Source organism: Erythrolamprus reginae, unplaced genomic scaffold (genome assembly GCF_031021105.1).
Source record: "Erythrolamprus reginae isolate rEryReg1 unplaced genomic scaffold, rEryReg1.hap1 H_3, whole genome shotgun sequence".
Classification (NCBI taxonomy): domain Eukaryota; kingdom Metazoa; phylum Chordata; class Lepidosauria; order Squamata; family Dipsadidae; genus Erythrolamprus; species Erythrolamprus reginae.
In genome coordinates this window covers 321,967-346,700 of record NW_027248484.1, presented here as the reverse complement: position 1 = coordinate 346,700, position 24,734 = coordinate 321,967, and the positions used below count along the sequence as shown (strand labels likewise).

The following is a 24,734-nucleotide window of genomic DNA, read 5'->3' as shown; positions in this document are numbered from 1 at the left end:
TTGTATGCCGCCGCTCTCCGAAGACTCAGCTTATCCTGGTTTAAGGTTATCAGAAGGCAGTGGGGACGAGAGCGTAGGTGACAATGATTTAGAAGCATGGAAAGTGATTCATCACCTTTAAGCCACCCCATGACCTTCAAGCCGCTCCCACCTGGCCACATGTCCAGCAAGCCACACCCACAAAATAAGCCACGCCCACAGTGTGGTAGTAACATTTTTTGCAGCCCTTCACTGGTACCCACATAGAAAGACGCACAGCCAGAGATAATAGAACAACAACCCAGCGACCAATTAGGTCCCACAGGGTGGGCCTTCTCCGGGTCCCATCAACTAAGCAATGTCGGTTGGCGGGCCCCAGGGGAAGAGCCTTCTCTGTGGCGGCACCGGCCCTCTGGAACCAACTCCCCCCGGAGATTAGAACTGCCCCTACTCTTCCTGCCTTCCGTAAACTTCTTAAAACCCACCTCTGCCGTCAGCCATGGGGGAATTGAAACATCTCCCCCTGGGCACGTTTAATTTATATATGGTATGCTTGTGTGTGTGTCTGTTAGTATATGGGTTTTTTTTTTAATCTTTAAAATCTTAAATTGTTTGATTACTTATGATTTGTTCCTACATGTTGTGAGCCGCCCCGAGTCTTCGGAGAGGGGCGGCATACAAATCCAAGTAATAAATAAATAAAATAAATAAAAAAATAAACAAAATTTTGTTAGGAATTATCTCCACCCTTCTTTCTCATGGACAATGAACCCTATGGCCGAAAAGTGTTCCTTCTTGTTGAACAAACAGGTGTGGAGAACGTCTCTCCTGGCTGTGTGTTGTCCAAAGCCACCCATTGACCAAAAGCAACAGCACTCATTTTGTTCTGATACAACCTGAAGCCTAAGGTGAGTGGTGACGTGTCTCTTCCTTCCACTGCTGCCTCACCTTATTGTACAGTTTCCACCATCCCCAGAAACGCATCTGTAAGAACTTGCGAACGTTCCTCTGGATCAGCATCAGGCCCATTCTGGGTTGTTGTTTTTTTTTTTTTAAAGAGAGAAACTAGAGTTAGGAAAGAAGAAAACCTAGTCTTGCAATAGCATGGTGATGGATGTATCTTTGCATTTGTGGATGCAGGAAGTTCTAACGTCTTAATAGTAGTTTCTCAAAAGCCTAAGGTGGACATAAGCCAGAAAAAGACAACTTACTTGAAACAGGCAAGAAGATTGAGAAATTCCAGTGCATGTTATGAATTAAGTTATGAATTCAGATACTGGTCCATCCATCCATCAGTACATCCATCCATTCATCTATCGATTGATCCATCCATCAATCCATCCATTGATTCATCAATCCATCCATCAATCAATCATAGATCTATCCATTGATTCATTAATCAAACGATCCATCCATTGATCCATCGATCCATTCATTGATCTATTGATCCATCCATCCATCCATCTGTCCGTCCATCCATCCGGCCGCCTGTCTGTCTAATCCCTTCTTAAGGGAAAGAAGCGAAGATATAATTTATTTCATTACCTTCTCTCCAGCATCTTCTTAAACTCAATTCTCATCAGGAAACCACGGCAGCGACTCTGTAGCATAGTCATGATCTTGGCCAAACGCTCATCCCTCATGTCTTCCAACTTGGCCAAGACTCCAGCACGGAAGAACACCTATGAAAATCAATGGACTTATGTACACAAATCCATTCACAAGATCGATTTGGGAGAACCAGCCCCCCTAAACTCTCCCAGATCCACGAGGGTTGAGAGATGAGAAGTGAGAAGAAGTCCATCCCAAGCTGACCACCAATGAAATTTTACAACTTGGGTGAACTTTCAGCATAGTTGTGTTTTCTTGCAGGAAAGAAACCATTCTTAGTGTTAGTACGATGTACATAACTGGTTGGGTTTGGCAATATATAAACAAACTATCAATGTATGTTTAAATGAATTATAACACTATAGCTTTAGGAGCTAATGTTTCAGTTAGCCACAAGAGGGAGCCAGAAGCATATCTCTCTCTCTCTCTCTCCCTCCCTCTCTCTTATTATTCTCTGCTATTTCTGGTTTGTGTGACTATGCTGTGTAGAACTGTGTGTTCAAATGATTGTTTAATGTGTTTTATAAGTAGGGCTTGTAGTATTGTATATGCATTGAGAGTATTGACTGATGTAATTGTGTATGACTAGGATTGTTCTTGACTAATCTATTTGCCAAAGTAAATAATATGTATAGACTTCATGTATCTGGTTATCTGAATTACTACTTGGGTCTCTGAGCTATCGGCTGGATATCTGCCACCTCCATATTTTCCTCTGTTCATCCTTGGCAACTCAAGGGTTACTCTGCACACTCCTTAATACTTAACACTTCTGTACCTTGGTATGTCCAATTTTGTACTCGTTTTCCCCAAGGTCAAGCGTTCCCAGGATCAGTTCGGAGGCTTTCTTGTTGTCTACAAACCCTTGAGGAATGACATTGGGATTCAGCAGCTGATACCTGATTAAGAAGACACAAAGAGGAATTTAACTTAATTTAGTTTAATTATTTAATTTAAATGCTGCTCAATCCCATGGGACTCAGGAATTACAGTGGTACCTCTACCTACGAACGCCTCTACTTATGAACTTTTCTAGATAAGAACGGGGTGTTCAAGATTTTTTTACCTCTTCTCAAGAATCATTTTCCATTTACAAACCTGAGCCTCCAAAACTGTAACCAGAAAAGGCAGGGAGAAGCCTCCGTGGGGCCTCTCTAGGAATCTCCTGGGAGGAAACAGGGCCGGAAAAGGCAGGGAGAAGCCTCCGTGGGGCCTCTCTAGGAATCTCCTAAGAGGAAACAGGGCCGGAAGAGGCGGAGAGAAGCTTCTATGGGGCCTCTCTAGGAATCTCCTGGGAGGAAACAGGGCCGGGAAAGGCAGGGAGAAGCCTCCGTGGGGCCTCTCTAGGAATCTCCTGGGAGGAAACAGGGCTAGAAAAGACAAGGAGAAGCCTCCGTGGGGCCTCTCTAGGAATCTCCTGGGAGGAAACAGGGCCGGAAAAGGTGGGGAGAAGCCTCCGTGGGGCCTCTCTAGGAATCTCCTGGGAGGAAACAGGGCCTCCACCCTCCCTGTGGTTTCCCCAATCGCACGCCTTATTTGCTTTTACATTGATTCCTATGGGAAAAATTGCTTCCTCTTACAAACTTTTCTACTTAAGAACCTGGACATGGGACGAATTAAGTTCGTAAGTAGAGGTACCACTGTATTCGGTCCGGCTGAGACTTTGGGACCTCAAGGGCCCCAACGGGCCAATGATGGAGGGAAGGGTCAACCCCGTCACCTTTGCTTGAACTCTGGGTACTGCAGTCTGTTGGGGAATCCTTTCCGGCAAATACGGATACCTTCCAGGACACCATTGCAGGCTAACTGGTGCAGGATCAGGTGAGCATCTACCACACCTGTAGAGACACAAAGCAGGATGGTCACCTTTCCACAACCTTTTGGCACACGAACCAGAAAAAGATTCACTATGACTGCACTATGCTTTGTTCAATCATGATTTGCCATGGAGGTTAGAAACCACATTGATATGGTGTGTCAGATTTATTTATTTATTTATTTTATTTGTTTGTTTTGTCCAATACACAATGAGGGTTATAGAGGAGATACTCATAGTGAAATATATCTAAGAAAGAAGAGAAGAGAAGATATAGGAATAAAATGTATCAATGAAAGAATAGAAGAGGAGATATAGGAATAGAAGAAAGGTATAGGAGATATAGGAGAGCAATAGGACAGGGGACGGAAGGCACTCGAGTGCACTTGTACTCGCCCCTTACTGACCTCTTAGGAATCTGGAGAGGTCAACCGTAGATAATCTAAGGGTAAAGTGTTGGGGGTTTGGGGATGACACTATGGAGTCCAGTAATAAGTTCCACGCTTCGACAACTCGGTTACTGAAGTCATATTTTTTACAGTCAGGTTCGGAGCGGTTAATATTAAGTTTAAATCTGTTGTGTGCTCTTGTGTTGTTGTGGTTGAAGCTGAAGTAGTCGCTGACAGGCAGGACGTTGCAGCATATGATCTTGTGGGCAATACTTAGATCTTAGAAGTCTCACATCTTGTTAAGCCATAAGGAGGTTGGTTTGAGTGTGGCTTAACAGGGTGCAAACCATAAAAGTCCATGTTAAGCCACACTCAAACCAACTTCCTTATGGCTTAACATGGACTTTTGTGCTTTGCAATCTAAGCTTCGTGGCTTTAACCTCTCACAGCATCCAACAAGAGACAAGTAAATGAAGGCAGAGTTAAATATGTTATGTACAAGTATTTTCCTCTGGATATTTTCATCCTATATTTGCACTGGAGTCAATTCTTCTCTTTTCTCCAGTTTTGCAATACAGCCGATAGCCTAACACAGGTGATTTTTTAAATATTGCAATCTGTAAAGTGGTGAAAAACTTCGGATTTGGTTCCAGAAAGATGCTTTAAATTCTGCAGGATTGAGAACAAAGCCTCTGTCTGCCACTTTTCAAAGGGCCCCTGTCTTTTCTTAATTCACCAGCTGTATGTAGGGTATTTCCCAAAGGAAAAAAAAACATGGACTTCGTTTGCTTGTTTAAGAGATCAAAAACGATGACTTCGACATACCAGATTGTTTGAACTCGTTGGGCACAATGCAGCGGACAAAATGGGGCGAAGTGCTATGCAAAGTAGCCATCAGCTTGTTCAGCTGTTCCTGCAATACACAGAAGAAGGAAGGAAGGAAGGAAAGAAGCAAGGAGGAAGGAAAAAAGTAAGAGGAGGGAAAAGGAGGATAAGGAAGAAGAGAATGAAGAAAGGAAGGAGAAAAGGAAGAGGAGAAGGAAGGAAGGGAGGAGAAAAGGGAGAGAAGGGAGAAGGACGAGAAGGAAGGACGGATAAAAGGAAGGAGGGAGAAGGAGGAAGAGAAGGAAGGAAGTAGAAAAGAAAGGAGGGAAGAAGAGAAGGAAGGAAAAAAGGAAAAGGGAGGAGGAGAAGGAAGAAGGAAGAAGAAAAGGAAGGAGGAGGAGGGAGAAGGAAGAAGAGAATGAAGAAAGGATGGAGAAAAGAGGAGGAAGAAGAAGGAAGGAAGAAAGGAAGGAGAAAAGGGAGAGAAGGGAGAAAGAGGAGAAGGAAGGAAGGATAAAAGGAAGGAGGAGGGAGAAGGAGGAAGAGAAGGAAGGAAGTAGAAAAGAAAAGAGGGAAGAAGAGAAGGAAGGAAAAAAGGAAAAGGGAGGAGGAGAAGGAAGAAGAAAAGGAAGGGGGAGGAGGGAGAAGGAAGAAGAGAAGGAAGAAAGGAGGGAGAAAAGGGAGAGGAGGAGGGAGAAGAAGGAAGGAAGGAGTTAGGAAGACGTGTTAATCAATATCCATGGGACTGAGCCAGAAGCAGTTGTAACAACTACGCTGAAGGACGCATGAAGGAAGGCCAGAATGCTCCTGCTAACATAGCATCTCCTTCAGCAACCGAAGCCACTTTGAACGTGTGTCACTTACCCTGTAGAAATTGGAGACGGTCATAAAGGAGGAGCCTCTTTTCTGCTTCTTGGTCCCCGAAGCTGAGGACAGCATGGAAAAAAAGCAAGTGACTCACAACGGGAACACACAAAGGGAGAACAGCCAACCTGCGGAACGGGACAACTGGCCCCAGTGGACTCGCCATGGCCCCCTTGTTGCAGGACAACTCAACCATGAGCCAAGGTGGCGCAGTGGGTAGAGTGCAGTACTGCAGGCCACTAAAGCTTAACAGCTAGATCTGCAGGTCAGCATTTCAAATCTCACCACCGGCTCAAGGTTGACTCAGCCTCCCATCCTTCCAAGATGGGTGAAATAAGGCCCCGGATTATCAGGGGCCATAGGCTGGCTCTGTTTTTAAAAAGTGCTATTGCTAACATGTCATAAGCCGCCCTGAGTCTAAGGAGAAGGGCGGCATTAAAAAAAATGGAATAAATAAAGATAAAATAAATAAACAATGGACAATTCCATGAGGGATATAATTCACAGTGTGGCAGTAAAACAATTTGGCAGCCCATCATTGCTTATGCAAGTTGATGATGGCAAGTTGAGTTTATTTACTTTATTTATTCAATTTTTATGCCGCCCTTCTCCTTAGACTCAGGGCGGCTTACAACATGTTAGCAATAGCGCTTTTTAAAAACAGAGCCAGCCTATGGCCCCCACAATCCGGGTCCTCATTTGACCCACCTCGGAAGGAGGGAAGGCTGAGTCAACCTTGAGCCGGTGATGAGATTTGAACTGCTGACCTTCAGATCTACAGTCAGCTTCAGTGGCCTGCAGTACAGCACTCTACCTGCTGCGCCACCCCAGCTCTTGAGTTGTCCTCAATCTGCAGTGTTTGGCCAACCTGTAGATTCCTGTTTATTTCCAACTCTTCCCACCTGCACATCTGTTCAATTCAGTTCCTCGACTCATTTTTCCCATTCCTTTTGACCCATGTCAAGTGGCTTTCGATCTACTTTATTTCTATCTCACCACCAAATATACAGTATATGCACATTTTTGTTGGTGGATTTCCATGCAAAGCGTTTTCTCTTCTGGAATGGTTTCCTGCATTGGCTGCCAATCAGTTTCCGGTCACAATTCAAAGTGTTGGTCATGACCTTTAAAGCCCTGCATGGCTTTGGACCAGAGTACCTCCAGAACCACTTGCTACCGCACAAATCCCAGTGACCGATAAGGTCCCACAGAGTTGGCCTTCTCCGGGTCCCGTCAACCAAACAATGTAATTCAGCGGGCCCCAGGAAAAGAGCCTTCTCTGTAGTGGCCCCGGCCCTCTGGAACCAACTCCCCCCGGATATTAGAACTGCCCCCACACTCCTTGTCTTTCGTAAATTACTCAAGACCCATCTATATCGCCAGGCATGGGGGAGTTGAGACACCTTTCCCCCAAGTCTTTTTTATATTTATGTTTGGGTATGTATATGTTGTTTGCTTTTTTAAAATATGATAGGGTTTTATGTGCTTTTTAATATTAGATTTGTTTTCGCTGGGATATTGTTTTTATTAGTGAGCCGCCCCGAGTCTTCGGAGAGGGGCGGCATACAAATCTAATAAATTGAATTGAATTCCTGCAGATGACTCTTACTATCTATTTCCACATGCAAATAAATATTTTTCGGCGATGTTCGCCACCAGGAGGCACCCCATGACAGATATGGTCCTCTTGTGTAAACAGCCAGATGTTATTTCTATCAGATCTAGGCAGGAATTGAACTCACAAAATTGCATTATGGGGCTGGATGGCTCCCAAAGGTGATGGACTGTACCTTTTACGGATTAATTGATTAAATTTATATGCTGCTTATCTCATTACTCAAAGCCACTTAGATGATATGCTACTCTAAGGCAGCGTCTACTACAGTCTTCTTGTGGACTTCAATTCCCAGAATTCCTCAGCCAGTCTCCAACTATGGCAACTTGTGGACTTCAACTCCCACAATTCCTCAGCCAGTCTCCAACCACGGCAACTTGTGGACTTCAACTCCCAGAATTCTGGGAATTGAAATCCACAAGTGTTCAAGTTGACACGGTTGGAGAATCAGGACCTCAATGCAGGCAGCAAAAAGTGACATACCTGCGGCCTCTTCTTCTTTGAAAAGAGTGCAGAGCAAAGCCATGGAAGACTTCTGGAACAAGCCCACCACCGTTTCATTCAGGGGGTCCTTGTTTTTCTCCAGCCATCCGGTGATATTGTAGCCCACCTGAATGAAAAAAAAGGTAGACTGATAAGGCATGAAGACAGTAGTGAGCCACTATTACTCGGCGCTACCGGAACGCTTGGGTGACCAATTTGCAGGAAACAACTGCATTTATTCTCCGTTTGGTCTTTGACTTGAAAACTAGTGTTTGGCTCTTGTTTGAAACATTTCCTGCAAATTGCTTCTGGGCATTTTGCCAACAAATTGAATGTTAAGATCCTGTTATTCTCCTATTATTATTTTCCTTGCTTTATACCAGAGATGGCAAACCTTTTTTCCCTCCGGTGCCGAAAGAGCATGGGCACATGCTATCACGCATGCAGGAGTGCTCACACCCATAATTCAATGCCTGGGGAGGGCAAAAACAGCTTCTACCGCCCCCCTGGAGGCCGGAAATGGCATGTTTTCCAACTTCTGGTGGGCCCAGTAGGCTTGTATTTCACCCTCTCCAGGCTCCAAAGGCTTCCCTCGAGCCGGAAGAGGGTAAAAGCGCCCTCCCCCATTACCCTGGAGGCTCCCTGGAAGCCAAAATCGCCCTCCCAGAGCCTCTGTGCGAGGCAAAAATCAGCTGGCCTGGACACACATGCACATTGGAGCTGAGTTAGGGCAACAGATCACGTGCCAACAGATATGGCTCCGCGTGCCACCAGTGGCACCCGTGCCATAGGTTCGCCACCACTGCTTTATACTCACCGTGCCAGCATAGTGAACTAGCTCGAAGTGGGCTTCTGCCCCTTTGCCCTTCCCGCCCTTGGGCTTCAGGAAGTTAGGGGACTTCCCTAGATGGTTATCATACAGGGCAGCCTTGAAAGTCGCGTCGGTCGCCTTGGGAAACACACACTGCTCTTCAAGGATGGAGAAGATGCCCATGGGCTGTTGGGTGAGAGCAGAAGGGTCAATGCATCGGTCAGCATTCGTTTGCGGTGGTCAGCAGCCTTCAACGTATCTGGTTGCTTCTGGCGGGGGAGGGTTACCTTTTCCAGAAGCTCAATGCAAGCCTGGAGATCGAGACCGAAGTCAATGAAGACCCAGTCGATGCCTTCTCGCTTGTATTCTTCTTGCTCCAGCACAAACATGTGGTGGTTGAAAAACTGTTGCAGCTTTTCATTGGTGAAGTTGATGCACAGCTGCTCAAAGCTGTTGAACTGCGAGAGGAGAAGGTGACAGGTTACTCATTACTCTGAGACTTATCTTATTCTTTCTTTCTTTCTTTCTTTCTTTCTATATCTATCTATCTCTCTATCATATCTATCATCTATCATCTCTCTCTCTCTCTCTCTATCTCTCTATCTACTGTATCATACCTATCTCTATCTATCTATCTATCTATATCATTCTCTCTATCATCTATCTCTCTATCATATCTATCACCTATCATCTCTCTCTATCTATCTATCTATCTATCTATCTACTGTATCATCTCTCTCTCTCTCTATCTATCTATCTATCATTCTCTCTATCATCTATCTCTCTATCATATCTATCACCTATCATCTCTCTCTCTCTATCTATTGTATCATATCTATCTATCTATCTATCTGTCTATCTATCTATCATCTATCTCTCTATCATATCTATCATCTATAATCTCTCTATATATATCTCTATCTCTCTATCTACTGTGTCATATCTATTTATCTATCTATCTATCTATCTATCATTCTCTCTATCATCTATCTATCATATCTACCTACCTATCTATCTATCTATCTATCTATCATTATCTCTATCATCTATCTCTCTATCATATCTACCTACCTACCTACCTATCTATCTATCTATCTATCTATCATCTCTTTCTTTCTCTTTCTCAGAATTTTTTTATTGGGCGCTATAATGAGTAATTATGTGAAAAAAATATATTATTTGACAATGCATATAGTGACAGCGGCTAGAATAGTTTATGCAACAAAATGAAAACCTAAAGACAAACCAAACAATGAGGAAATTGTATGAATTTTTTTTGAACTGGGCTGAGATGGATAAGATGACAAGGAGCTACAAGATAAGGAGGAATGCGAATATTATTTAACATGGAACAGATTCTATGAATGGTTAAAGAACAAGCATAATAGATTATAGAATGTGTAAATTCCAATTATTGTGTGTATATAGATGTAAATAATTAAAACAAAAAAGAACAGAAAACAAATGTGTATATATAGAAGCCAGGGGATTTTTGGGGGGGGGGTGCCCCCAACTCTTAAATCTTTTGCAATAAAAAAATCGTGCAAGGCTTCTTGGTACCTCAAAGATCTCAAAGCCCGCGATGTCCAGGACACCGATGAAAAACTGCCTCTGCATCTTGGTGTCCAGGGTTTTGTTGATCCGGACGACCAGCCACTTAAACATCTTGTCGTAGACCGCTTTGCCTAGGGCGCCAACCGAGTTGTGACATTGGTCCAGGTTTTGCCCCTTCTGCACAAACTCGTTGCCCACTTTCACCCGAGGTCTGGTAATCCCCTTCTGCAGTTCTCCCGAGTTCAGACCCATGAGGTGGGCGACTTTGTCAGCCACTGCCGAAAAGATCAACAGGGAGATGCTATTTAGCCCTGCACTGGCTGCCGATCAGTTTCCGGTAACAATTCAAAGTGTTGGTAATGACCTATAAAGCCCTACATGGCATCAGACCAGAATACCTCCGGGACCGCCTGCTGCCGCACGAATCCCAGTGGCCGATTAGGTCCCACAGAGTTGGCCTTCTCCGGGTCCCGTCAACGAAACAATGCCGTCTGGCGGGACCCAGGGGAAGAGCCTTCTCTGTGGCAGCCCCGGCCCTCTGGAATCAGCTCTCCCTAGAGATTAGGACTGTCCCCAAACTCCTTGCCTTTCGCAAACTTTTGAAAACTCATCTATGTCGCCAGGCATGGAGGAATTGATATATCCTTATCTGCTTTTGATATTATGGATGGGGTGTTTGGGCTGTATGACTGTTTTAATAGGGGTTTTGTAAAGACTGGTTTAACATTGGGTTTGTATATGATGTTTTATTGCTGTGAGCCGCTCCGAGTCCTCGGAGAGGAGCGGCATACAAATCTAATAAATTATTATTATTATTATTATTATTATTATTATTATTATTATTATTATTATTAAATTATTAGGAACGGTTTCAATTAGACCAGTGGTTCTCAACCTTTTTAATGCCGCGACCCCTTAATACAGTTGCTCATGTTGTGGTGACCCCCAACCATAAGTCTAGCGCCAATTCTCCCAACAGAGCTTTAAGCGGTTGGGCGGGAAGGATAGAGGGACACTCCCACTGTAAATGTTGATTGGTCGGATTGTAAAAATATGTGCCAATATGCCAGAGTAGAAATTTTACTTCCTAGCACCAGGGGTCCCCAAACTTTTTACACAGGGGGCCAGTTCACTGTCCCTCGGACTGTTGGAGGGCCGGACTATAAAAAAAACCTATGAACAAATCCCTATGCATACTGCACATACCTTGTTTTAAAGTAAAAAACAAAATGGGAACGTACTATGTAGAGGGGGGAGAAGGTCTGAAATTCATATATGTTTATGTTTTGTTTTTAATTTTCTTTTGTTGACATCTGATTGGCTATACAAGGTTTTCTTGGCTTATGAAAAATGTATAAAGAAAGAAGGAAGCACTTTGGCATAATGGTTAATAAGTTAGAAATATAATTGGTGTTGCACTTTTTGAAGGAACATTAAGGAGAAAATTTAATTAAAAGAAAATGAACGTAACTGGATGACAAAATTAGAAAAAGAAACTAGCAACTTTTTTGATGATTGATATTAGTTACTAACAAAATACCACATTTTATTCATGGAAAATTAGATGGTACACTGTGTTGTTGGAATGTATGTTGAGAGAAAAATTAAAGAAAATTACCCCCCCCAAAACAGTCCTTCCTTCCTCTGTCCCTCCATTCATTTCATCCTTCCTTCCTTCCTTCCTTCCTTCCTTGTTCCCTCCATTTCTCCTTCCTTGTTCCCTCCATTTCTCCTTCCTTCCTTCCCTCCTTCATTCCTCTCCACTTCTCCTTCCCTCCCTCTCTTTCCCCTTTCTTTCTTTCTCTCTCTCTTTTCCCTGTGCTCTTGTCACTCACCGGCGGGCCGCATAAATGGCCTCAGTGGGCCGCATGTGGCCCGCGGGCCGTAGTTTGGGGACCGCTGGTCTTAGGCGACCCCTGTGAAACAGTCATTTGACCCCCAAAGGGGTCCCGACCCCAAGGTTGAAAGCCACTGAATTAGACCGACTCATAAATTCTGTAAACTTTTAACTTTTAAGCTCTCGCGGCTGCATTGTGAACTATTTGCAGTCTCAGAACACTTTTCAAGTGTTAGCCCCATCTAGAGCACGTTGCGATGATCCATTACCCTCGGCGGTGTCCACTTCCGCCTGTTCCTCCCTCGGCTTCTGCTTGAACTTCATGTTCCCGAAGTGCATGATGCCACCTGTGAGTTTGTACACACCGGTCTTCTCCTCTCCGGTGAAGCCCAGGACGTCAAAGGCCACCTGGGCAGAGAAGGGAACATGACACAGGAAAGGAACCAAAGAGAGCGACATGGATTTCAAACTTGGCACCGAGCTTTGCGCACACGTACATCGGTGAGGAGAAGTTCTTCCCCATCGTCCATGTTGTCCACCATGGTGACCCCTTGGCTTGTCCAGTGGTATTCCTTGGGATCCGGGACGCACAGCAAGCTCTCTGTGGCGATAAAAGGCGTTGTTAGAACGGGGCATTTGTCGCTTGTGGGTATGGGAAGACAGCCATGGAAATGGCCTTGAGGGGAATATACAGAAGATTTAGAGAAACATCTCTCTCTCTCTCTTACTCTTTCTGTCTCTCTCTCTCTGTGTTTCTGTTTCTTTCTCTCCCTCTCTCTCTTTATCTCTCCCTCCCTTTGTTGCTCTCTCTCTCTTTCTTTCTGTCTTTCTCTCTGTGTGTTTCTATTTGTCTCTCTTTCTCTCTTTCTGTCTTTCTCTCTGTGTTTCTCTGTTTATCTCTGTCTGTTTCTTTCTCTCTCCCCCTCCCTCCTCTCTCCGTTGTTCTCTCTCTCTTTCTGTCTTTCTGTGTGTTTGTTTTTTCTCTCTTTCTCTTTGTTTCTCTCTCTCTCTCTATTTCTTTCTCTCCCTGTGTTTCTGTTTATCTCTCTGTTTCTTTCTTTCTCTCTCTTTCTGTCTTTCTCTGTGTATGTTTCTATTTCTCTCTCTCTCTTTCTCTCCCTCTCTCACTTTTTGTCTTTCCCTGTTTGTGTTCCTCTGTTTCTCTCTCTCTCTCTCTCTCTGCGTGTGTGTCTGTTTCTTTCTCTCTCCCTCCCTCCCTTCCTCCCCTCTGTCTCTCTCTCTCTCTCTCTCTCTTTCTTTCTTTCTTTCTCTTTGTGTGTTTCTCTTTTTTTCTCTTTCTTTTCTCTCTCTCTCTTTCTTTCTTTCTCTTTGTGTGTTTCTCTTTTTCTCTCTCTCTTTTCTCTCTCCCTGTCTGTTTCTTTCTTTCTCTCTCCCTCTCTCACACACACACAAACACACTCATGGCAAATGCCGTACCGACAAGGTCAGGCTTCTTGTTGGATAGGAGTTGGTAGAAGATGTGATAGCCTCTTTCAGCAGGTTGTTGAGAGATGACCCTCGATTTCTCCAGGAGGTCTAGAACATAAACAAAAGCCACATCACTTTTTAGAAAGAATTAAGCTATTATCCATTGTAAGGAAAGAAAATGCTGAAATTTTCTGAAATGATAGATAGATAGATAGATAGATAGATAGATAGATAGATAGATAGGTGGGTGGGTGGGTGGGTGGGTGGGTGGGTGGGTGGGTGGGTGGGTGGGTGGGTGGATGGATGGAGGTAGGTAGGTAGGTAGATAGATAGATAGATAGATAGATAGATAGATAGATAGATAGATAGATAGATAGATAGATAGATAGATGGATGGTGGTAGATAGGTAGATAGATAGAGACAGACAGACAGATAGACAAAGGAGGCAGGAGTTGAACATGGGAATTTAGAAATATTAGAAACTTACAGCTCTCAATATCAGCCCCAGCCAGTTTTCCCGTGCTGCCAAAATGAATTCGTATGAATTTACCCTGAATAAGAAAAAAAAAATAGACTCTCCTTAATCACAACCACAACAGCTTGGAGGCAATATAATGATTCTGTAAACTGCTTAGAGAGGGTTGTAAAAGCACTATGAAGGGGTACATAAGTCTGGTATAGCTTGGGAAGGAAGGAAGGAGGGAGAGAAGGAAGGAAGGAAGGAGGAAAGGAAGGAGGGAGAGAAGGGAGGGAGGGAAGAAAGGAAGGAAGGAAGATGGGAGGGAGGGAGAGAAGGAAGGAAAGGAAAGAAAGAAAGAAGAAAGAAAGAAAGAAAGAAAGAAAGAAAGAAAGAAAGAAAGAAAGAAAGAAAGAAAAAGATGTAGGGCAGTTGTTACAATGCAGATATCTCTGCCCACTGCCAGGAGTTCGATCCTGACTGGCTCAAGGTTGACTCAGCCTTCCAGATTGTTGGGGGCAATAGGCTGACTCTGTAAACCACTTAGCGGGGGGGGGGTTGTCAACCACTATCAAACAGTATATAAATCTAAGTGCTATTGCTAGTGCTATTATCTGACCATTATCTTGGTGGTGGCTCTTCTCTCTAAAATCATTTCCAAATGACACAACGATCTTGGTGACACAAAAGGGGAAAGAGGCATTGAATGGGACAAAGCCCCCTTTCGGAATCTAATACTTACAAACCGAGAAGAATTATTGTTCCTGGTTGTTTTGGCATTTCCAAAGGCTTCCAGGACAGGGTTGGCTTGGATGATTTGATCTTCCAGAGAGCCCTGCCCGCAAGAGAAAGACCATCACCATCAACCTCTCTTCCCCAAGAAACTTAAGGATGTTGGGTTGTTTAATCCAGTGATTTTCAACCTTTTTTGAGCCGCGGCACATTTTTTACATTTACAAAATCCTGGGGCACACCACCAACCAAAACGACACAAAATGACACCCTAAGACACTCTCCTCTCTTTTTTCCATCCCTGTCTCCTCCCCACCCTTGTGTGTGTGTGTGTATACACACTCTTGAACCATTTCCAAAAACAGGTGAGGGCTGGGTTTTTTCTCTCTTATTCTTTGGGTGCTTTTTATCATATGCTTTAAATCAAGAGTCACTTCTCTCTCTCTCTTTTGTTTCTCTCTCTTTCCTCTCATTCTCTGTCTCAATCATTTTCTCATTTCTCTTTTTTCCTCCCTTTTGCTCAATTCTCTCTCTCTATCTCCCTTCCTCTCCTTTTCTTTCTCTCTCTTTCGCTCTCTTGCTTTCTTTCTTTCTCTCTCACTCTTGCTTTCTCTCTTTCTTTCTCTTTTCTTTCTCTCTCTTGCTTTCTCTCTCACACACACTCTTTCTCTCTCTTGCTTTCTCTCACTCTCTCTCTCAGCAAAAAGTTGCGAGACCAAAACCTGAGCTTCCTTCTTCGCGGCACACCTGACCATGTCTCGCGGCACACTAGTGTGCCACGGCACACTGGTTGAAAAACACTGGTTTAATCAATACCATGTTATCGTGGTTTCAACTGCTACTGGATAAAAGACTTTGATTTACCTTCCCGTCAGCAGAGGCTTTCCCACTGCTTCCGATGTTGGCAAAATATTGGATGACTTTCTTCGTGTTTTCAGTTTTGCCTGCTCCGGATTCTCCGCTAGACGTAAAAAAAATTTTTTTTAAAAAAAATCCACATTTTTTTTAATTTAAAAAATCCCCCCCCCGTCCCCCCGAAAAAGATGGCAGTACCCACGAACCAGCCCTGACCAAACCGGTTTTGTGACATCATTGTAGCATCACTAGCGGTTCGTTACAAGTTCAGACAAGCCGTTCTGAACCGGTTTAGACACACTCCTGGTACAATTCCAAATTTGACATCATAATTTTTTATTTTTGGATTCAAAAGGTAGGATCTTTTTAGCCGATTTGGCTGTTTTTCCCTTGCAGAAAATAAATGCCAACGACCTCACCCTTTTTGATTCCTTAGCAAAAGTAAAATAAAATAAAATGGATTTAAAAGAATCTCTGGAAAAAAAAAATCCAGGATCCCACAAACACTCATGCACAGAAAGCTTTCCAAATACAGGAGCTTATTGGGTTGAGTCAAGATTTTCAGCTCAGCCTACCTTGCAAGATGGATGTTGGGAGGATAAGAGAGATTTTAATGATTCACTGGGGGACAGCAATTTCGTTGTCTTAAATCTATGACTTGTTTTCAACTAACTTTAGACCTCTGGATCCAAAAATAACCACAGTTTTTGTCTATCACGTCAACTTTTAAAGCTACAGGATAACATCAAACGTCATACAAATTGTGCATATAAAGGAAAGTCAAAACTTGCCAAATATACTGTTTACAAAGAATAATTTTATTCATACAAAGGCTATAATAGTTACTGCAAGTTAAATTGTGTTCATACAAATAGTTGTTTTTTAATCAAACGGTAATTATACATATTAAGGTAAAAATTTTCATTTGTAGCTTTTTCTGGAGTGTTTTAATCCAGAGGCATTCTTTCTCGATGCTCCAACAATAGTCAGCCATCATACGTAAATCCCACCTACTTTGAAATCGTGCCTCCATGACTTTCAAATCTTGGTGGAATCGCTCACCCTGTTCATCAATGACTACACTAAGATTTTCCAGGAAGTTAGCAAGATGGCTATGTAAAAAATGCAATTTGATGCTCATGTTGCCTAATTAACTATAATATATATATATATATAGCTTCTGCTCTGGCAATCTCACACTACTCACCAGAGCTTACAAAACTTTTGCCAGACCCATCCTCGAATACAGCTCACCTGTCTGGAACCCACACCGAATTTCAGACATCAACACCCTAGAAAAGTTCCAACGATACTTCACCAGAAGACCCCTTCACTCCACCACTTGAAACAGAATTCCCTACGAAACTAGACTTACAATCCTGGGCCTAGAAAGCTTAGAACTACGACGCCTTAAACATGATCTAAGTATTGCCTACAAGATCATATGCTGCAACATCCTGCCTGTCAACAACTACTTCAGCTTCAACTGCAATAACACAAGAGCACGCAACAGGTTCAAACTTAATATCAACCGCTCCAAACTTGACTGTAAAAAATATGACTTTAGCCATTGAGTTGTTGAAGCGTGGAACTCATTACCAGACTCCGTGGTGTCAACCTCCAACCCCCAACATTTTTCCCTTAGACTTTCTACAGTTGACTTCTCCAGATTCCTTAGAGGTCAGTAAGGGGCGAGCATAAGTGCACTAGTGTGCCTTCCGTCCCCTGTCCAATTGTCTCTCCTATATTTTATATATCTTTTCTCCCATCCATATATCCTTCCTCTACTCTTCATTGATGTATTCTATTCTCATATCTCTTCTTCTGTCCCTTCCCTGATATTTACTACTACATGTTTTTATTCTCCTTAACTTTCAATTTGTATTGGACAAAATAAATAAATAAAATAAATACATATATAAGGTGTAGAGAAAAAAACTTGACGTGATAGAAGAAATCTAACTACAGTTTTTAAACCAGCATGCCTAATTAACTATAAAAAAAGCTCAAAACTCAAACTCAACAGAAATTGTGTTACAAATTGTTCCCCAGTGTTATATATGAACTCATGGATCAAAAATGAATGTAGGGTATAAATGTGTGGAACCTGCATAGGCCAGCCACTTAAAAAATAGTTCGGAATGGTTTCAAGATGGAGTATTTACTCCTTGAATAAAATATTAGTATCCTTTTCTTACCAGCTCAGAAAAAAACATATTCTGGAAACATTTCTTGATGCTTACAATAAGCTTTCCCATTAGTGTCTGTTGCCAGGAAATCAGTTTTAAGATATACTTTTTATTATTAATTTGGTGGCTCATTCATATGATATGCTTTTATTTTTCTTTGTACGGTGTGCAGAGCATTAAAAACCAAGCCATTTTTATTAATATTTAATTGGGAATATTTATTTATTTTATTTATTTATTTATTTGATTTTTATGCCGCCCTTCTCCTTAGACTCAGGGCGACTTACAACATGTTAGCAATAGCACTTTTTTAACAGAGCCAGGCTATTGCCCCCACAATCCGGCTCCTCATTTTACCCACCTCGGAAGGATGGAAGGCTGAGTCAACCTTGAGCCGGTGCTGAGATTTGAACCGCTGACCTTCAGATCTATAGTCAGCTCCAGTGGCCTGCAGTACAGCACTCTACCTGCTGCGCCACCCCGCCACCCTATATGGAAGGGGGGGAAATAGGGCCACTTACGTGATCAGCATAGACTGGTTCTCACGTTCTATGGAGGAAGAGAGAAAAGAGAAGGCTGCATAACCTGTTTTTTTCCCCCCTAAACCCCATGGAATTGATCAATAGCCAATTATCCAAATAGACATTAGGGAAGCAAGAGCCTTAGGAATGGAACATTGATGGATTGTAAAATTCAGGCTGGTATACTTGGTTTTGTGTAAATGGAACAAGGGACAAAGAGGGGACCTTTGAAGAATAATGGAATAACACTTGGAGGGGAACTTGGAGGTCTTCTAGTCCAACCTACAAGCAGGGGACCCTTTGCCATGTAAGAGAAATGGTTGTCCGAATTCTTCCTAAAAATCTCCAGGGTTGAAACATACACAACTTCTGGAGGCAAGCTGTTCCACTGAATAATAATAATAATAATAATAATAATAATAACAACAACAACAACAACAACAACAACAACAACAACAACAACAGAGTTGGAAGGGACCTTGGAGGTCTTCTAGTCCAACCCCCTGCTTAGGCAGGAAACCCTACACCACTTCAGACAGATGGTTAGCCAACATCTGCTTAAAAACCTCCAGTGTTGGGGCATTCACAACTTCTGGAGGCGAGCTGTTCCACGGATTCATTGTTCTAACTGTCAGGAAATTTCTCCTTAGTTCTAAGTTGCTTCTCTCCTGGTTTAATTTCCACCCATTGCTTCTTGTCCTGTATTCTGATGCTTTGGAGAATAGCTTGACTCCCTCTTCTTTGTGGCAGCCCCTCAAATATTGAAATACAGTGATACCTCGCCTTACAAACGCCTCGTCATACAGACTTTTCGAGATACAAACCTGGGGTTTAAGATTTTTTTTGCCTCTTCTTACAAACTATTTTCACCTTACAAACCCACCGCCACTGCTGGGATGCCCCGCCTCCGGACTTCCGTTGCCACCGAAGCATCTGTTTTTGCGCTGCTGGGATTCCCCCGAGGCTCCCCTCCATGGGAAACCCCACCTCTGGACTTCTATGTTTTTGTGATGCTGCAGGGGAATCCCAGCAGCGCAAAAATGGGTGCTTCGCTGGCAACGGAAGTTCGGAGGTGGGGTTTGCCAGCGAGGGGAGCCTCAGTGAAATTGCAGCATTGCAAAAACACAGAAGTCCGGAGGTGGGGTTTCCCATGGAGGGGAGCCTCAGGGGAATCCCAGCAGTGCAAAAACAGGAGCTTCGGCTGGCAAAAGGGGTGAATTTTGGGCTTGCACGCATTAATAGCTTTTCCATTGAGTCCTATGGGAAACATTGTTTCGTCTTACAAACTTTTCACCTTAAGCACCTCGTCCCGGAACCAATTAAGTTTGTAAGACAAGGTATCACTGTACTGTCATTATGCCCCCCCCCAGTCTTTCTTTTCATTAAGCTAGATATACCCAATCCCTGTAACTGTTAAAGGACCTTCTCACCACTTACCCATAAGCATGTCATGGTAGGCGTTGTCAGAGATGGAGAAGAGGTGAGGAGGCACCTCGGTACGCTTCCTGCCCTTGTACATCTGGGCCACGCGGGCCCCGTAGATGGGTAGCCACTTGTAAGGGTTGATGGTGACACAGAAGAGGCCAGAATAGGTCTGGAAGGAGAACAAGGCAGTTAAGATCAGCTTGCAATCACATTTTAACACGGTCTGGTTTAAGACCAGGAAGGTCCTACTCCGAGTCTCATCCACAAGTCTAGTATTAATCATTGCTGGATTTAATTTCCAAATGAATTTGTTTGAATAGACTAGACTAGACTAGACTAGACTAGACTAGACTAGACTAGACTAGACTAGACTAGACTAGACTAGAATTTTATTGGCCAAGCATGATTGGATACACAAGGAATTTGTCTTGGTGCATATGCTCTCAGTGTACATAAAAGAAAACATACATTTGCCAAGAATCATGAGGTACAACACTTAATGATTGTCATAGGGGTCAAATAAGCAATCATAGAATAGAATAGAATAGAATAGAATAGAATACAGTAGAGTAGAGTAGAATAGAATAGAGTAGAGTAGAATAGAACAGAACAGAATAGAATAAAATCGGATTATTTATTGGCCAAGTGTGATTGGACAAACAAGGAATTTGTCTTTGGTGCAGATGCTCTCAGTGTACATAAAAGAAAAGAGACATTTGTCAAGAATCATGTGGTACAACACTTAATGATTGTCATAGGGGTCAAATAAGCAATTAGGAAGCAACCAATATTAATATAAGTCATAAGGATGCAAGCAACAAGTTACAGCCATACAGTGGGAGGAGATTATTATTATTATTGTTGTTATTATTATTATTATTATTATTATTATTATTATTATTATTATTATTTAGATTTGTATGCCGCCCCTCTCCGAAGACTGGCTGATAGGAATGATGAGAAGACTAAAGTAATAGTAATGCAGCCTTAATGAATAGTTTGACACTGTTGAGGGAATTATTGGTTTAGCAGAATGATGGCGTTTTGGAAAAAAGCTGTTCTTGTGTCTAGTTGTCTTCGTGTGCCGGGCTCTCTAGTGTTTTGCATCATTGACCAAACTGCAATCCGATTTGTTTGTTTGTTTCTCTCTCTCTCTCTCTCTCTCCCCCTCCCTCCCTCCCTCCCTCCCTCTCTCTCTCTCTCCGGAGACTCGGGGCGGCTTACAGCAATAATAAGACAGCGTACAATAATAATCCAATACTAAAAACGATTAAAAATCCATTAATATAAAAACCAAACATACATACAGACATACCATGCATAAAATTGTAAAGGCCTAGGGGGAAAGAGCATCTCAATTACCCCATGTCTGGCGGCAGAGGTCGGTTTTAAGTAGCTTACGAAAGGCAAGGAGGGTGGGGGCAATTCTAATTTCTGAAGGGAGTTGGTTCCAGAGGGCGGGGGCCGCCACAGAGAAGTCTCTTCCCCTGGGTCCCGCCAAGCGGCATTGTTTAGTTGATTTAGGTTATGCGTTGCTCAGTTCAGACCAGGAGGAAAAGTTTCATTTTTTTCCCCCCATTCAAATGAAAATAAAATTTGTTTTCTTCCTAACAGACATTTCCTTTCAATCCCAAAAGAATGAAGACGGGGATCACGTGCTGAATGTTCTCAATTGACAATCAAATCTGACAGCCTCAAAATGGGTGAGCAGTGTGGTCGGGCTAGAGGTATAACAAGCAGGAAGAGGGAGATTGTGATCCCCTTATATAGAGCGCTGGTGAGACCACATTTGGAATAATAGTGTGTTCAGTTCTGGAGACCTCACCTACAAAAAGATATTGACAAAATTGAACGGGTCCAAAGACGGGCTACAAGAATGGTGGAAGGTCTTAAGCATAAAACGCATCAGGAAAGACTTCATGAACTCCATCTGTCTAGTCTGGAGGACAGAAGGAAAAGGGGGGACATGATCGAAACATTTAAATATGTCAAAGGGTTAAATAAGGTCCAGGAGGGAAGTGTTTTTAATAGGAAAGTGAACACAAGAACAAGGGGACACAATCTGAAGTTAGTTGGGGGAAAGATCAAAAGCAACGTGAGAAAATATTATTTCACTGAAAAAGTAGTAGATGCTTGGAACAAACTTCCAGCAGACGTGGTTGGTAAATCCACAGTAACTGAATTTAAACCTGCCTGGGATAAACATGTATCCATCCTAAGATAAAACACAGGAAATAGTATAAGGGCAGACTAGATGGACCATGAGGTCTTTTTCTGCCATCAGTCTTCTATGTTTCTATCAAAATTTTTCTACTGGTTCTGTGTACCTGACTCTACCTGTAAGGAGCCCATCCCTGATTCTAACTATCCCCAGGTGGGGTTCTCCAACAATTCAAATGCCTCCCCCCCCGTCTTCCCACTTACGTAGATCCTCATCAAAATGTAACGCTGCCGGAGGTTATCCAGGACGCTGGCTTCGTTCAAGAAAGTCATGTTGGCCATATCGCTGATCTGGTAGAACTTCGGTGGGTTCATCTGCTGGACATCGTCCTTCTTGACAGTGACCGTCTACATGGAGGGGGGAATAAAAGACAGCTGTGAGTTTCCCAGAATAAATTCTGAGATCAATTCACGAGACAAGTACAGTGGTACCTCTACTTAAGAACTTAAATCGTTCTGTGACCCGGTTCTTAAGTAGAAAAGTTTGTAAGTAGAAGCAATATTTATTTATTTATTTATTCATTCATTCATTCATTCATTCATTAATTCATTCATTCATTCAATTTTTATGCCGTCCTTCTCCTTAGACTCAGGGCGGCTTACAACATGTTAGCAATAGCACTTTTTTTTTTTAAAAGCATACACAAAAACATACCATACATAAAACTACATAGGCAAAGGGAGATGTCTCAGTTCCCCAATGCCTGACGGCAGAGGTGGGTTTTAAGGAGTTTACAAAAGGCAAGGAGAGTGGGGGCAGTCCTAATCTCCAGGGGGAGCTGGTTCCAGAGGGTCGGGGCCGCCACAGAAAAGGCTCTTCCCCTGGGTCCCACCAAATGACATTGTTTAGTCAACAGGACCCGGAGAAGGCCAACTCTGTGGGACCTAACCAGTTGATAGGATTATTGCGGCAGAAGGCGGTCTCGAAGATAGGTTCTATCAGTGTTCCCTCTAATTTTTTGGGGGGTGGGCGGAAAAGTATAGTGTCTGAGCGGCAGTCCCAAACAAACCAACAAACAAAAAACCCACCCTGTTTTGCCTCAGAGAATTTCAAAATAAAATACTGTCCTGTGTGTCTATAACAGTGAGCTCATCATAGGGCAACTCTATCAATATCAAAATGCCACTTAAATAGTTGAGCTAGTTTCAAACTAGATTTTGATTTTCTTTCTCTCTTCCTTACTCCCATTCTTTTTCTTTCTCTTTTCCTTCCTCTCTTTTTTCTATCTGTTTCTCTCTCTTCCTCTCTTCCTCTCTCTCTCCTTCCCTCTCACTCTTTCCCTCTCGGCTTCTGCGCAGGTTTGGAAAACTCTGAGTTGATGATGATTTTTAAGTGAGCGATTGCTCACTGCTCAGCTTGGGGGGAACTATGGGTTCTATCTCATCTTCCATGCCCCTTGATTTGAGCAACCCTGCCAGGTCCTAACTTAAGAGACATATGAAGTCCAAGTGGACTCCCCCCCCTTTTCTATCAATTCACCTGATTGGTCACCGTCTTCACTGTGGTTTGAGTATCGGTTTCCGACTGGATCTCTCCAGCCACGAAGCCTTCTTTCTCGTCCTTCACCCAACAGGATTTCTTGATGTCGTACGGTTTGCTGATGGCTTCGATCTTCTCCTTCTCGCTGGGAGCCAAGAAGGGCATGGGGTCAACATCATCCCCACATTCTCCTTTGTACGCACCAGGCATGTTGGCTTGGATTCAGGCACGAGGTGGATCCCGAAACGAAGAAAAGATTGAGGGAAGAGCGCAATCCACAAAGTTCCTAGGAGAGAAACATAGAAGATTGACAAGCAGAAAAAGACCTCCTGGTCCATCTAGACTGCCCTTATACTATTTCCTGTATTTTATCTTAGGATGGATATATGTTTATCCCAGGCATGTTTCAATTCAGTTCTTGTGGATTTACCAACCACGTCTGCTGGAAGTTTGTTCCAAGCATCTACCGCTCTTTCGGTAAAATAATATTTTCTCACGTTGCTTCTGATCTTTCCCCCAACTAACCTCAGATTGTGACCCCTTATTCTTGGGTTCATTTTCCTATTAAAAACACTTCCCTCCTGAACCTTATTTAACTTTTTAATCTATTTAAATGTTTCGATCATGTCCCCTCTGTCCTCTAGACTGAGTTCATGAAGTCTCTCCTGATACGTTTTATGCTTAAGACCTTCCACCCTTTTTGTAGCCCGTCTTTGGACCCGTTCAATTTTATCCACATCTTTTTGTAGGTGAGGTCTCCAGAACTGGACACAGTATATTCCAAATGGGGTCTCACCAGCGCTCTATACAGCAGGATCACATTCTCCCTCTTCCTGCTTGTTATACCTCTAGCTATGCAGCCAAGCATTCTACTCGCTTTCCCTACTGCCTGACCGCACTGTTCACCCATTTTGAGAATGGGAAACTGTCTTAAGATAGCCATCTATGTATTTATCCATCCATCCATCCATCCCCAGTTCCATCTCTAATCCCTCTGTCCTGTTCTCACGCCAAAGGTCCAACCAACAATACCTCTTGAAGAACCAAGACTGAAATGTGCCTTTAGTTGACGACTGGCTGGTTTCTTTTATACCATCCTATGCGTCTCCAGCTATCACTTACTCCTAGTAAATGCCAATGACTTTATCAACAGAAAGTTCATTGGATCAGGAACTTCTCCCTTAGGAGAGATCAAATAATGCAACAACTTCTTGGGAGACTTCTCCTTCCTATCTGTCTCCTTCTAGGGAATCTTGTGGACTTCTCTTTGCCACTCTAGGGATTGGAGAAGTCTGAAATAGACTCTCCTGCCTTGCATTTTTTTTCCTTTTTGAAGACAAGCCCTTCAGTTTTTTACTTCAATGTAAAGCAGGCTTCCCCATTCAAGTAGGCAACCCAACTTGGTGGAATCCAGGAATAGCTTTCATGCCAAATGGATGAGTTGGGTTTTTTACTTTGGTCCAACTGAATTGGGAATCAACTGACTTTCTTATAATGCAACAACAATATAAAATAATAATAATAACAACAATAACAATATTAACAACAACATCAACAGAGTTGAAAGGGACCTTGGAGGTCTTCTAGTCCAACCCCCTGCTTAGGCAGGAAACCCTACACTACTTCAGACAGATGGTTTGTT

The 24,734-nt window shown here is 43.0% G+C and overlaps 1 protein-coding gene across 1 annotated transcript in view; it reads right to left on the bottom strand.

Moving 5' to 3' along the window:
- LOC139155551 (myosin-16-like) overlaps positions 1-23,302 on the bottom strand; it is a 53,707-nt gene extending 30,405 nt beyond the window's left edge. The window contains exons 1-20 of the mRNA XM_070730736.1: positions 23,093-23,302; positions 21,817-21,960; positions 19,405-19,561; positions 17,968-17,995; positions 15,267-15,363; positions 14,413-14,505; positions 13,701-13,764; positions 13,222-13,320; positions 12,282-12,385; positions 12,054-12,192; positions 9,954-10,222; positions 8,681-8,851; positions 8,400-8,579; positions 7,583-7,709; positions 5,485-5,546; positions 4,621-4,708; positions 3,311-3,428; positions 2,369-2,489; positions 1,525-1,661; positions 928-1,009 (exon numbers count right to left, since the gene is read on the bottom strand). Of these exons, the coding sequence (XP_070586837.1) occupies positions 928-1,009; positions 1,525-1,661; positions 2,369-2,489; positions 3,311-3,428; positions 4,621-4,708; positions 5,485-5,546; positions 7,583-7,709; positions 8,400-8,579; positions 8,681-8,851; positions 9,954-10,222; positions 12,054-12,192; positions 12,282-12,385; positions 13,222-13,320; positions 13,701-13,764; positions 14,413-14,505; positions 15,267-15,363; positions 17,968-17,995; positions 19,405-19,561; positions 21,817-21,960; positions 23,093-23,302 (2,490 nt within the window). The remainder of the gene's footprint in view (positions 1-927; positions 1,010-1,524; positions 1,662-2,368; positions 2,490-3,310; positions 3,429-4,620; positions 4,709-5,484; positions 5,547-7,582; positions 7,710-8,399; positions 8,580-8,680; positions 8,852-9,953; positions 10,223-12,053; positions 12,193-12,281; positions 12,386-13,221; positions 13,321-13,700; positions 13,765-14,412; positions 14,506-15,266; positions 15,364-17,967; positions 17,996-19,404; positions 19,562-21,816; positions 21,961-23,092) is intronic.
- Positions 23,303-24,734: the final 1,432 nt, after the last annotated feature.